This window comes from Oncorhynchus masou, chromosome 32 (genome assembly GCF_036934945.1).
Source record: "Oncorhynchus masou masou isolate Uvic2021 chromosome 32, UVic_Omas_1.1, whole genome shotgun sequence".
Lineage (NCBI taxonomy): Eukaryota > Metazoa > Chordata > Actinopteri > Salmoniformes > Salmonidae > Oncorhynchus > Oncorhynchus masou.
This window is the reverse complement of record NC_088243.1, coordinates 54,133,489-54,147,254: the sequence shown is the minus strand read 5'-3', so window position 1 is coordinate 54,147,254 and position 13,766 is coordinate 54,133,489. Positions and strand designations below refer to the sequence as shown.

At 42.6% G+C, this 13,766-nt stretch overlaps 1 protein-coding gene across 2 annotated transcripts; it reads left to right on the top strand.

The window, feature by feature from the left end:
• Window positions 1-2,917: 2,917 nt before the first annotated feature.
• LOC135526212 (heterogeneous nuclear ribonucleoprotein A/B-like) lies at window positions 2,918-7,338 on the top strand. Of its 2 annotated transcripts, XM_064954378.1 has the most exons (9): window positions 2,919-3,046; window positions 3,456-3,723; window positions 4,600-4,768; window positions 4,938-5,096; window positions 5,190-5,321; window positions 5,575-5,680; window positions 5,827-5,997; window positions 6,092-6,177; window positions 6,625-7,338. In XM_064954378.1, the coding sequence occupies exons 2-8, from the start codon at window positions 3,482-3,484 to the stop codon at window positions 6,160-6,162; spliced, it is 1,050 nt and encodes a 349-aa protein (XP_064810450.1). In that variant the 5' UTR covers window positions 2,919-3,046; window positions 3,456-3,481; the 3' UTR covers window positions 6,163-6,177; window positions 6,625-7,338. The 2 variants fall into 2 exon arrangements, with proteins under 2 accessions (XP_064810451.1, XP_064810450.1); XM_064954379.1 differs by lacking the exon at window positions 6,092-6,177 and having other exon boundaries at window positions 2,918-3,046.
• The last annotated feature ends 6,428 nt before the right edge of the window (window positions 7,339-13,766 follow it).

Genomic DNA, 13,766 nt, shown 5'->3' with positions numbered 1-13,766 from the left:
GCACACTCCACTCAGGTACGGATTAAGAAATCATAGAGCCTGAGGCTATTTCCCCCTTCCCGTCACACCATCATTTCCTGTAAACAAATCCATGCACCAAGATGCAATTTGAGGCATGGTAAATTTAATTTCAATTTCTAATAAAGCCATAACGTTTGCCATGTGGCATAGGTTACAGTTAAGTAGAGGTGTTTTTTGTGGTTCTATTTTTTTTTTCTCCCACGGTCCGAAAAAAACCCAGCTTTTTTTTAAACGCATGCAATTCTACGTCATTTCCATGACAGAAGACATTAGCTGAATATTTTTTAATACCACACAAATTAACAAAATGAGTGGCTACTTTGATAAACGGCGATCAATCTGGTCTTGATTTCAAACAAACAATAGCCCAGGCCAATGAAATGACACACAGAATGTACTATATTAGGAGGCAATATTTAAGCAATAAGGCACAGGGTGGTGTGGTATATGACCAAAATACCACGGCTAAGGGCTGTTCTTACGCATGATGAAACGAGGAGTGCCTGGATACAGCCCTGAGCCGTGCTATATTGGCCATATACCGCAAACCTTATTGCTATTATAAACTGGTTACCAATGTAATTAGAGCAGTAAAAATAAATGTTGGTCATACCTGTGGTATACGGTCTGATATACCACAGCTGTCAGCCAATCAGCATTCAGGGCTCGACACACCCACTATATAAATGCATATATATCGTAGGCGATGAAGTAAAATTTCCAGTGCCAATTGACTCACCTAATGATGAAGCCATAGGCTACTCACGGTGATGGTCGATGCGCTTGTCATGAGACTATCTCAAGATGAGGTACTTTGAAAAAGAGTGCTGCTGTTAGCTACAAATTGGGAGTTGTTAATAAAAAGTGTTTGTAATGGTTCTACAGACAGATTACTCTTTTCTTTTCAGCAATAGGCATTGACTTTCCAAACGGTAAGTTTTTCCCACAATTGTATTTTAAAATCTGCAAAAGGCAAACCTAGAGCCACAAACAACCATAGACATATAATCCATAGATGGCAGTTCCCATTCAAGTCAGGACTGGCATCCATTGCTAGTGCACCCATGAGTTTAACAGTCAAATTGCCAGGGTAAGAGGTTACAAAACCCTTCTATGGATTATATGTCTATAGCCACAATGCAACAAGCTGTAGCCTATATTTGTCACACTTTCCCAAACTGCAGCCTTCCCTGTAGACATACCGGTAATTGCCACAAGGGATACAATGTATATGTAATGATGTGGGGTGTATTTTCCTGGCATGGTTTGGTGAATCTATGTCAAATTGCATTGAAGCTGTTCTGGCAGCTCGTGGCACAACACCCTTTTAAAGACACTTTATGTTGGTTTCCTTAATTTTGGCAGATGCCTGTATGTGCTTGTGATAAAATTTAATCCACAGTTATTTTTTGATTAACTATTGATCCTCTATGACAAAATTATGCTCTCTCGTGTATTTTGAACATTGAGGGCGGGCTCCTGTGGTTGGATAAAAAGTCATTTAGATTAGTATTTTTTGCCTCTTGGGCACACTACAGGTGTGGGCCCAGCCCCTGACTCACACAATTGACCAGTCACATTTATCTATCATGCAGTTTTTGTTTTTATTAATCAGTTACCCAATCAAGGCAGGGGCCCCCAATTAACCGTGTGGTCCCCCTACCACCTCTTCTCCCCCCATCTGATGATTGGCAGAGCGGCAGCAGACTGTTTATACTCATCGAGAACAGACTCCTGAGTCTTCCTGTGGTTGGCAGTTGCAGTGAAAATATATCAAATATACACTACATTAAACAGTGTATAATATATTCAGAATGGCACCGGAGGAGATGGTTGCCGTTTTATGGTCTCCTAACCAATTGTGTAATTGTGTTGTTTTTGTTGTTGCTTTATTTGTAACTTATTTTGTGCATATTGTTTTGGGCACCTGTCTCTTATAACCGAAAATAGCTTATACTCACCTCGTACTGGATGAAGATTTTTTCTTTAACGAGTTGGACACAAAGGATTTACTTCAGACACCCGACAAGGCCCTAAAAATGGTCAGACTCCAGCCACCCTAGTCATAGAATGTTCTCTCTGCTACCGCACGGCAAGTGGTACCGGAGCTTCAAGTCTAGATCCAAAAGGCTTCACAGCTTCTACCCCCAAGCCATAAGACTCCTGAAAAGCTAATCAAATGGCTACCCCGACTATTTGTACTGCCGTCCACCCCACCCCCACATTGACTCTGTGCCGGTACCCCCTGTACAGTATATAACCTCACTACTGTTATTTTACAGCTGCTCTTTAATATTTTTTTACTTACTTATTTTTCTTAGTTACATTGTTGGTTATGGGCTTGTAAGTAAGCATTTCACTGTAAGGTCTACATCTGTTGTATTCGGCACATGTGACAAATACGATTTGATTTGATATAATGTATATATACTTATTTGTTTTTGCTGCCTCTTGGGCCCCCCACGGCATGGGCCAAGGGGCTTCGGCCCCAGTAAGCCCCTGCATTATTCTGGCCCTGATTCCACTGGCTTCCAGTCCAAGCTTGCATCCACTACAAGACCATGGTACTTGCCTATGGAGCAGCGAGAGGAACTGCCCCTCCCTACTTTCAGGCTATGCTCAAACCCAACACCCCAACCCGAGCACTCCGTTCTGCCACCTCTGGTCTCTTGGCCACAGCTCCCCCCCCCTCCCTTAATTTTTTTTGTATTGTTTTGTAGTTTGCAGACTTGTTTCTTCAAGAATGTACCTAAAATAATAAAATGTACTGCAAGTTCTTACGTGTAGTGGGCGTGTACACTGAATCGGGGTACATAATTGGCCATGGCCATGATAGACAGCTTTGGGGATCAAATCAGAGGCCCCTAAATGAAAGGTCGTTTTTTTGTTTAACGGGTACTATAAAACCGACCACGAGTTGGCGTTGTATGGGAGAATCCATCTTGGAGAGTATTTTCTGATTGTGTGATCACTAAGAGGCTTTTGGGGGATTATTTTCCATCTATTCATCTCATTTTGTATTTGTGTAAGTACCATAAGAATAACTATTTTCGTTATTTCGGTGTTAGGCATAAATGTGGCTGTAATATTTGAGTAGTAAAACAGCTCGCATGGCCTTCGCATTACGTAACGGAGTGGTGTGGTTCATGCTAACGGTTTATCCGTGCGATACAGTTACATTGACGATATTTGGTTGTTACATTCAGTCCGTGCAAAAAAAAATATTTTGTTGTACCCTCATTCGATGAGTCGATTGCCATGTCTCGCTGTTATTCCGGCAACATTGTCTCCCGTACATTTACAAAAACCAATGTTGCCAGCCAAAATGGTGGGGGAGTGTAATTCACTGGCATAGCATAAATGGCGAAGCATGTACGGCGTGTGGGTTACATAACTGTACAGGTCCTTTGGTAACAATGTTTCATTTTGTGCAGGAAAAGGGGAACCTAACAATTACAAAATGTCTGACACGGAGCAACAGTTTATGGAAACATCAGAAAACGGCCACGAAGGCGAGGATGATTTTAACGGCGCAAAGACAGCCGATGAAACGGAAGAGACCGAAACCCTGAATAAAGGCGAGGAAGAGACCGAAGCCTGCATAGAAGACGAGGCGGCAGTAGAGGGAGAGGATTCGCAAAATGGTGCCACTGAAGGCGAAGGCGGACAGATCAACGCCAGCAAAGGCGAGGAGGATGCAGGGTGAGTACAGAAATGTTTTCGATCTCGGCAGAGTGTTAATGGATTGTATCGCTCCTTTGTTCAGTCTGGCTTTGTTGGCGCCATGTGGGGAGCGAGGGGGGGCGCCACTTCCAGCAGCGATTAAATGTAACTCAATCGCCGGAGAGGGAGTATCTTTTTGCAGGGCTAGGTTGTTTATTCAGTTTAGGGCACACCGGACTTTCTGGTCAGATATTTGGGGTTTGATGTGGTTTTGGACATACAGTAATAGGCCCAGCCGATCTACAACAACAATAGCCACTGATTTGTGGAGTACTAGATTCAGTCGCGGGGACCATTTTATGTTTTTCGGAGCGGTTGGCAAGGGGGCCAGAACGTAATTACAAATTTTATGGACTGCAAAAAGGTCAAAACAAACGAATATATTGTAACGACCCTGGGTTTATAAGCGCGGAAATCGACTCTGCCGCACGAGCATGCTTTTGCGGCACAGTTGATAGCGCACCGGACCTCGGGCTCGAAGGTCGAGGGTTCGAGACCTGCTGTTTCATTACAATATATGTGTGTTGACTAAAACATAATTTCAAACCTTGATTATATATTTCTATACCATTATATTTGGGAACAGATGTCTTACATCACTTGAAGCTGGTCTCCTTGTTTTTAGTCGTATGTCTAACAATGGAAAATTCACCCACCCAACAAAAATAGATATGAACATTTTCTCTCAGAATTTGGGGGGACAAATAAAACGAACCACATGGCAAGATTCCTCCCACTGGCTGCCAGTTGGGGAACCCTATACTGATGTTCCCCAACACTTTTTTTTTTTTTTTTTTTAGAGCAGTTGTTACCCAACCATCATATTTAGTCAGTTATCCTTTTTTCTTTGCATAGGAAAATGTTTGTTGGAGGACTTAGCTGGGACACAAGTAAGAAAGATCTTAAAGATTATTTCTCTAAATTCGGTGAAGTGACGGACTGCACCATAAAGATGGACCAGCAGACAGGCCGGTCAAGAGGCTTTGGCTTTATTCTATTCAAAGAAGCAGTCAGTGTAGACAAGGTAAGAGAATATATTTTGGGGGTTTGTTACTTTTATCTACGAACTGTAAAGCATATTGAATGTCAGTGTTCCCATGTGTAATATTACAACTTGGCAACATCCCTGCAGTACTACAACTATTTGCTATTCTTCATTCTCTGGCTGCTTTTTTTTCCCCCTTTTTGTCTAGGTTTTGGAACAGAAGGAACACAGACTTGACGGACGACAGATCGACCCCAAGAAGGCCATGGCTATGAAGAAGGAGCCCGTAAAGAAAATCTTTGTTGGTGGCCTCAACCCAGACACAGACAAGGAAGTTATCCAGGAGTACTTTGGAACCTTTGGCGAGGTACAGTATCAACATCTATCTCTGGGGGTAACACTGACATAGTGGTAAGGTGGTGTTTGAACAGTAATTGTTTTATTTTCCGTTGACCTGCAGATCGAGACAATCGAGCTTCCACAGGACCCAAAGACGGAAAAGAGAAGGGGGTTCGTGTTCATCACATATAAGGATGAAACTCCTGTCAAAAAAGTGCTAGAAAAGAAATTCCATAACGTCAGTGGAAGCAAGGTAACAATTGTAATGCAGTCAATGCATTGCAGGGTTGTGTGTGTGTGTGCGTGCACGGTCTCTTTTTGTATGTGTGATTGCAGAGTTGTGATTTCCTCTTCCTTTCAAATTAAGCTTTAGATTTCTGTATATAACAAATTCTGTGGTTTCTTCGGGTAACATGTAACCCTCACATCGAAGATCCATGCAGTGGGTGTGGCAAAGGTTTTTTCCCATGTCAAACTTAAGTCTTCATGTTACTGATCTGTTCCAGTGTGAGATTAAAATAGCACAGCCCAAAGAGGTGTACCAGCAGCAGCAATATGGCGGCCGTGGTGGTGGTGGTGGAGGTGGTGGTGGAAGAGGCAGGGGCCGTGGAGGTGAGTATCTACACAACACCTTGTGTGGCTTTAACCTGGCGAACCGGGTTCTAAAATAGGCTCCTCTCACCTCAGTCCCAAGATCAGTGGTTGCTTATATAACTCTGCTCTATGTGCTTCTAATCACTGTAACGTAATCTTCTCAGGTCAGGGACAGAATTGGAACCAAGGTGGCGGATACAACAACTACTGGAACCAGGGCTATGGGAACCAGGGCTACGGCTACGGTGGACAGCAAGGCTACGGCGGATATGGAGGCTATGGCAACTACGACTACTCCGCTGGATACTATGGCTATGGGGGTGGCTACGACTACAGTAAGCGATAACCACCCAAACACGCAAATGTGAGAAACTTTGTTGGTCCTTGTCGTACAGAAGACACTCAGTCCCTTTCTTTCTTGTCCTCCAGACCAGGGCAATGCAGGCTATGGGAAAACTCCAAGACGTGGAGGCCACCAGAGTAGCTACAAGCCATACTGATCACATGTAGTGCAGGTATGCATTTTTGCATCATCTATGGTGATATGACAATCTAGCTGTAACCATTTGTGCCCTTTGACTCCAAAATTTCTCCCATCTAGTCTGATCCCATTCAAACGTTTGTTAATGGGGGGGAAGTGGGTGGGGAGGGTCTGCAATTCATTAATAATGGTCTCATTCCATGTGCCAACCATTTTAAGATGCATCCCTACAAACACTACTTGATCAATAAGGGTTGAGGTGGTGGTTGACCCAGTATAAGCATTAGGGCCTTTCCGATGGGGTGCTAGGTGTGGCAGCTAGGTGTCATGTCCCCTTTGACGTTCTCCCCACGCCGAGTGTTCATTTTTAATAGAAGTATACAATTGTTCAGTCATTCATAAACATCATGGTGTCCATGTGTAATACAAAATGCCATTTGGTTATGCTCAGTAACTGTAAGCACCATGTTTCTCTCTTAAGGTCTTAAGTAAATAAGAAAAAAGAAACCCATGGTCCGACCACAGCGAACATGGGCTTTTCCTTTGGAGTTGGCAGAAATTTGGACTCATGCTCCATATGTACAGATCAAGTGAGGAACTGGGGAAGCAAATGTCACTTTTCCACCTTTTTATTTTTTATTTTATATGGTTTTGTCCATTTACATTTCCAGAGATGGAAGTGTTATTTTTACTGTACTTTTTGGTACCTTTTTTGAATCTAATGTATTGTGTGGTTGTATTTTACATGTCTACTGGATTTGCCAACAAACCGGAGCAGAGCTTTCAGAAGCTTTTGAAATAAAACAATTACCTTTTTTTTTGTTATTTCTAGGATTAGTAAAACATTTTCCCGTGCTGAGTGTTTGACGCGAGTTGCATGGCTTCAGATGTGGGGTGAGGTGAAATAAGAGATTTAAAAACGAATCAAAGGTTTCATTGTAAGCTTGTCTAGTGAATGCTTGCATTTGGCTAGTAGACGAGGACAACCAGCATTAGTTTTTTGGCTTTTAAGGAGGTCCCCCCCACCATCTTCTCTGTAATTTTTTAAAAAGTGGCTTTACTAGTGTTACATACGATACAGTACAACTGAGCGCAAGCCTGTTAATGTAAGTAGAGGGCCTTCCCTTTCTCTCTGGAAACTCATTCCTCTAGTGTCTTGGGCAAATTGGTAGAAATAAACTTTTGGTTTATATTACACGTGGATCCTTTTGTTATCATTTATAACCCCCCTAATGCTGTTTTGGTTACTGTTAACTGCTTTGTACTGTTAAATGGATTACTTGTCCTGTCTTGGGTAAGGTTAAAATCGTGCCATACAGATGGATGCCTCTCTGGGATGCGATGGCAGATACTTTGCTGGCAGAGGGATAACTGGCTCAGTCAATGGGTTGAAAGCTGTGCTACGTAGCCTCCGCGTCATTTTACTTTTCCGAGCTAGCTGATCTTACCCCACTATGGATCTGACGTTGAACTACAGTATTTGGTATGTTTTTATAAGTGGATAAGTCAAGGTAATAACTGTAGTCCTCTGGTAAGTGCACGCCCACCCCCATACATCGTCTGTCATCTATACAGTCATGTGTACAAAGTCACTGTTGCCATGCAATGTTGCAGTTATCAAGATCAGCTGGAAGTGACCTCATCAGTCTGCCTGGGCTGGTGTCCATTTCACGTCAAGTAGGCTGTTTACACAGGCAGCCCAATTCTGATTATTTTTCCTACTAATTAATTGGTCAAAAGACCAGTCCCAGATTGTTTCACAGAGCTGATCTGATGGGTGAAAACACCAATTTAGTGGGGAATAAGATATCAGAATTGAACTGCCTGTGTAAATGCAGCTTAACATACACTTTTCTACTGTATCAGTAGACCTTTGTGACCACTTCTTGATCCAGTGGTTGCTATGTGATTATCTATTTCCACAGTATAAATGTGAGGATCACGACTTTAGTGTTTTATAGTAGAAATGTATTGCCTTCCTGTTGCATATGTCACTGTTTCTCTTATCCCTCATGCAGAATCAAAAACAGTCACTAATTCCACTTCATGAACTGTCACAAACATTCTTGTGTTGGTAGATCTAGTAGTGTAATCTTAATGTCTTAACAATTTGGCTTTTTATCCTTAATTGTGGTATGGATCCTTGAGATTGGCTGTGTTGAATAAGTCTGCGCTCCTTCCCTTTATTTTCCACCATGAGGACTGCAGTTTGTATGAAAAGCAAAATACCCAAGTTCTGGGACCATATCCACAAAGAACCTCAAAGTAGGAATGCTGATATAGGTTAAGTTTAGCCTTTTTAGATCATAAATACCATTTCTATGGGCAGGTCCAAGGTGAGCACTTCTACTTTGAGATGATTTGTAGATACGGGCCCCGGTGCTCTGCCCTATGAAATCCAATGTCTGAGAAATGCACTTTTAACGGTTAGTGAAATCTCCTGGAGGAGCACATCACACTACCAACAACACTACCTCTGACTCCTGATTGTGACCAATTCTTACTGTCTGATGCAATTAAATCTTTCTACAGGTTTATACAAACCTTAGAAATCTCCACTGTCCAGTTTTTGATGACTGCGCTCCATGTCTGAAAAGGAAAAGTAGAATTGTCAACAGGTCCCCACACACCTGCTTAGGTGGTGTGTAGTATGGATCCTTCAAGACTGTTGTGTAAGTGCCATTGGCCTGATTCAGAAATGGTCCCCCAACACTTCTGTGTCGGCAGATATAAGGAATCAGGTCAGTGTAAGCTCTCTGAAACTTAAGTTCTGCAAACACTGCAGTTGTGGAGGCCAAGTTGACTTGGGTTTAAATGTTTTGTTGAGACTGGGTATTCTGTCTCTTTAAGTATAATAAATGTATACTATACAACTGTGTAAATGTATTGTAATAAGTCAGGGCTACAGGGTAAGTGTTCCAGTCACCTGTGAGAATGTGGTGTATCCTGTCTGCCACCAAGTCTGCGTCCTCCATACTGAAGCACAAAGGAGGTTTAAACTTGACAATGTTCTCCCAGGGGAGAGACTATCACAATGGCCTCAATCTTTTATCCTTTTCTTCACTGATAAGAAAATGGTAAAGTATAATAGTGCACTAATATTGTATGCTCAGAAGCAGTACCTACTCTGCTACTTTAGTTGAGTACCCCTTGGGCAAGAGTTTTGGCCTCCAGCACTGGGCGACAACTCAGCAAGAAATATATATATATTTAGAGAAAAAATCTGAGACCTGCATGTGAAAAGGAAGCAGAACAGTAGTTTTTGTGTGTGAGAAACCTTACTGGTCAAGTGCAATGTCTTCATGTTTGGTGTACTGGTGGGCAAGTGTAGTGCTATATCATTGGCCTCTGAACTGTTGGAGACATTACATTATTCTTATCATAAGCGAATGTCATTGGGGCTGTGCTTCAGGAGGAAGTTATAGGTTGTAGGACATGGTGTCTTACCGTGAGTTGACAAAATAGAAAACAGCTTGTCGGGCAGAGTGGCAGCGAGGCGGTCGGCATACTGAATGATATTGTCATGAAGGAAGTGCAAATTGACATTCAGAAGCTCCATCTGCGTTGTGGCTGCTTGTGTGATGCTGGGATGACAGTGACTCACTAGGTGCAACAACAATCCAACGTTGTCAAAGTTTCATTACATACACTTACCACTAGGAGGTACTATCATGTCGATTGTATTACTAATGTTCAAAGGGCTTTGAACTGTGTCCTTTGCTCTCTCAAAATATTATTTGAATACAACATATTTATCAAGCCATGCACGAGCTGCACAGTGACGTGAGCCTACCAGGTGGGCTAAATTAATTTTATGCTCGTTTTGAGGCAAGCAACACTGAAGCGCGCATGAGAACCCCAGCAGTTCCAGACGACTGTGACCACACTCTCCGTAGCTGATGTAAGATCTTTACAGGTCAACATTGACAAGTCCACGGGGCCAGACGTATTACCAGGACAGGTCACCAGAGCACACGCGGACCAACTGGCAAGTGTCTTCACTGACATTTTCAATCTCCCTGACCAAGTATGTAATATATTTTCAAGCAGACCACCATTGTCCCTGTTCCTAAGAACGCCAAGGTAACCTGCCTAAATGACTACCGCCCCGTAGAATTCACATCCCATGAAGTGCTTTGAAAGGCTGGTCATGGCTCACATCCACACCATCATCCCGGAAACCCTAGATCCACTCCAATTCGCATACTGCCCCTACAGATCCACAGATGACAATCTCTTTCACTCCAAACTGTCCTTTCCCACTGGGACAAAATGAACACCTATGTGAGAATGCTGTTCATGCTCATCACTAAGCTAAGGACTAAACACCTCCCTCTGCAACTGGATCCTGGACTGCCTGATGGGCCGTCTCCAGGTTGTGTGGGTAGGTAACACATCCGCCTCACTGATCCTCAATACGGTGGTCCCTCAGGGGTGGTGCTTTATACCTGTACTCCCTGTTCACCCACTACTGCGTGGCCAAGCATGACTCCAACACTATCATTAATTTTGCTGATGACACAATGGTGGTAAGCCTGATCACCGACAAGGATGAGAGCCTACAAGGAGGTCAGAGACCTGGCAGTGTGGACAAAGGAGCTGATCGTGGACTACAGGAAAAAGAAGGACCGAACATACCCCCATTCACATCGACGTGGGTCGTGAGCTTCAAGTTCCTTGGTGTCCACATCACCAGCAAACTATCGTGGTCCAAACACACCAACACAAGTCGTGAAGAGGGCACAGCTGCACCATCGAGAGCATCCTGACCGGTTGTATCACCGCCTGGTATGGCAACTGCTCAGCACCCGACTGGAAGATGCTACAGAGGGTAGTGCGTATGGCCCAGTACATCACTGGGGCCAAGCTTCCTGTCATCCAGGACCACTGACACTGCCTAGTATAAATAATAGAAGGCCCATAAAATTGTCAAACTCCAGCCACCCAAGTCATAGTCTGTTCTTTCTGCTACCGCATGGCAATCGGTACCGGAGAGCCACGTCTTAGCATGAGGTTGTAAGTAACAACATTTCCCAGGACATAGACATATCTGATCTTGGCAGAAATCTTAAATTCTTGTTAATCTAACTGCACTGTCCAATTTACAGTAGCTATATTACAGTGAACGAATACCATGCTATTGTTTGAGGAGAGTGCACAGTTATGAACCTAAAGTTATTAATAAACCAATTAGGCACATTTGGGCAATCTTGATACAGAAATGCAATGGGTCTTTGGATCAGTCTAAAACTTTGCACATACACTGCTGTCACCTAGTGGCCAAAATCTAAATTGCACCTGGGTTGGAATAATACATTATGGCATTTCTCTTGCATTTCAAAGATGGTATTTTCTTTCACCAGAGCTAAAGTGTTATTCTCCTACATTCATTTCACATTTCCACAAACTTCAGTGTTTCCTTTCAAATAGTATCAAGAATATGCATATACTTGCTTCAATCCCTAAGCTACAGGCAGTTAGATTTGGATATGTTATTTTAGGCAAAAATTGAAAAGGGTGGATCCTTAAGAGGGTTAACAACTTCTACCCCCAAGCCATAAAACTGCGGAACAATTAAGCAAATGGCTAGACTTTTTTGTTGTTGTTGTACACCACTGCTCCTCGCTGTTTATTTTTGCATTGTCACTTTACCCCTACCTACAGTTGAAGTCGGAAGTTTACATACACCTTAGCCAAATACATTTAAACTCAGTTTTTCACAATTCCTGACATTTAATCCTAGTAAAAGTTCCCCATTATAGGGCAGTTAGGATCACAACTTTTATTTTAAGAATGTGAAATGTCAGAATAATAGTAGTGAGAATTATTTCAGCTTTTATTTCTTTCATCACATTCCCAGTGGGTCAGAAGTTTACATACCAAATACTAATTGAGTGTAGCTTTGCCTTTAAAAAAAAAAATATTGGATCAAACCCTTACACAAACTTCCCACAAATTGGGTGCATTTTGGCCCATTCCTCCTGATAGAGCTGGTGTAACAGTCAGGTCTGTAGGCCTCCTTGCTCCACACGCTTTTTCAGCTCTGCCCACAAATTTTCTATAGGATTGTGGTCAGGGCTTTGTGATGGCCACTCCAATACCTTGACTTTGTTGTCCATAAGCCATTTTGCCACAACTTTGGAACTATGCTTGGGGTCATTGTCCATTTGGAAGACCCATTTGTGACCAAGCTTTAACTTCCTGACTAATGTCTTGAGATATTGCTTCAATATATCCACACAATTTCCTCCCACATGATGCCATCTATTTTGAAGTGCACCAGGCCCTCCTGCAGCAAAGCACCCCCACAACATGATGCTGCCACCCCCATGATTCATGGTTGGGATGGTTTTCTTCGGCTTGCAAGCCTTCCCGTTTCATCAGACCAGAGGACATTTCTCCAAAAGGTACGATCTTTGTCCCCATGTGCAGTTGCAAACCATAGTCTGGCTTTGTTATGGCAGTTTTAGAGCAGTGGCTTCTTCCTTGCTGAGCAGCCTTTCAGGTTATGTTGATGTAGGACTCATTTTACTGTGGATATAGATACTTTTGTACCCGTTTCCTCCAGAATCTTCACCAATCCTTTGCTGCTACTCTGATTGGTTTGCACTTTTCACACCAAAGTACATTCATCTATAGGAGACAGAACGCATCTCCTTCCTGAGCAGTATAACTGCTGTGTGGTCCCATGGTGTTTACACTTGCGTACTATTGTTTGTACAGATGAACATGGTACCTTCAGGCGTTTGGAAATTGCTCCCAAGGATGAACCAGACTTGTGGAGGTCTACAAAAACAATCTTAGGTCTGGGCTGATCTTTTGATTTCTCATGATGTCAATCAAAGAGGCACTGAGTTTGAAGGTAGGCCTTGAAATACATGCACAGGTACACCTCCAATTGACTCAAATGACGTCAATTAGCCTATCAGAGGCTTCTAAAGCCATGACACCATTTTCTGGAAGCTGTTTAAAGGCACAATCAATTTAGTGTATGTACACTTCTGACCCACTGGAATTATAAGTGAAATAATCTGTCTGTAAACAATTGTTGGAAAAATGACTTGTGTCATGCACAAAGTCGATGTCCTAACCGACTTGCCAAAACTATAGTTAACAAGACATTTGTACAGTGGTTGAAAATGAGTTTTAATGACTCCAACCTAAGTGTATGTAAACTTCCAACTTCAACTGTACATGCAGGCTGGCAGAATCATATTACTCTCGGCTCCGGGTAATGGTACCTGGGCCGAGTCCACTTAAATGTGTCCGGCCCGATTAACTTTTTCAGGAGAAAGGCCATTTGAGGCTTTTATTCGGCAGGTGTTGAAATACCAAGGGGGGGAAAAAAGATTTTATTTCACCCCAAAGTCATGGAATTTGCTTGGTCATTAAAAGTTCAAATTGGTGATAGTCTCTGCGATCCTATAGCTATCAGAGATGATCCCTAATTTTAGAGAATCTCCGATGCTATAAATGCTTTTGGTTTTAACAGGCTATTGCAGTGTTTTTCGTAGTTACAGTCCACCAAATTGAAAAGTGTATATTCACTTCCATAATATTTGTTCTAGGCAATAAACATGCAGGATACCCCTACAAAAATGCAGTAAAATGGCAGTTCCGTGA

Bases quoted from the DNA above. Each gene is read 5' to 3' on its own strand.
- LOC135526212 (XM_064954378.1), top strand. From the start codon at position 3,482: ATGTCTGACACGGAGCAACAGTTTATGGAAACATCAGAAAACGGCCAC. The intron at 3,724-4,599 runs GTGAGTACAGAA...TTCTTTGCATAG, and splicing joins AAAGGCGAGGAGGATGCAGG to GAAAATGTTTGTTGGAGGAC. The intron at 4,769-4,937 runs GTAAGAGAATAT...CTTTTTGTCTAG, and splicing joins AAGCAGTCAGTGTAGACAAG to GTTTTGGAACAGAAGGAACA.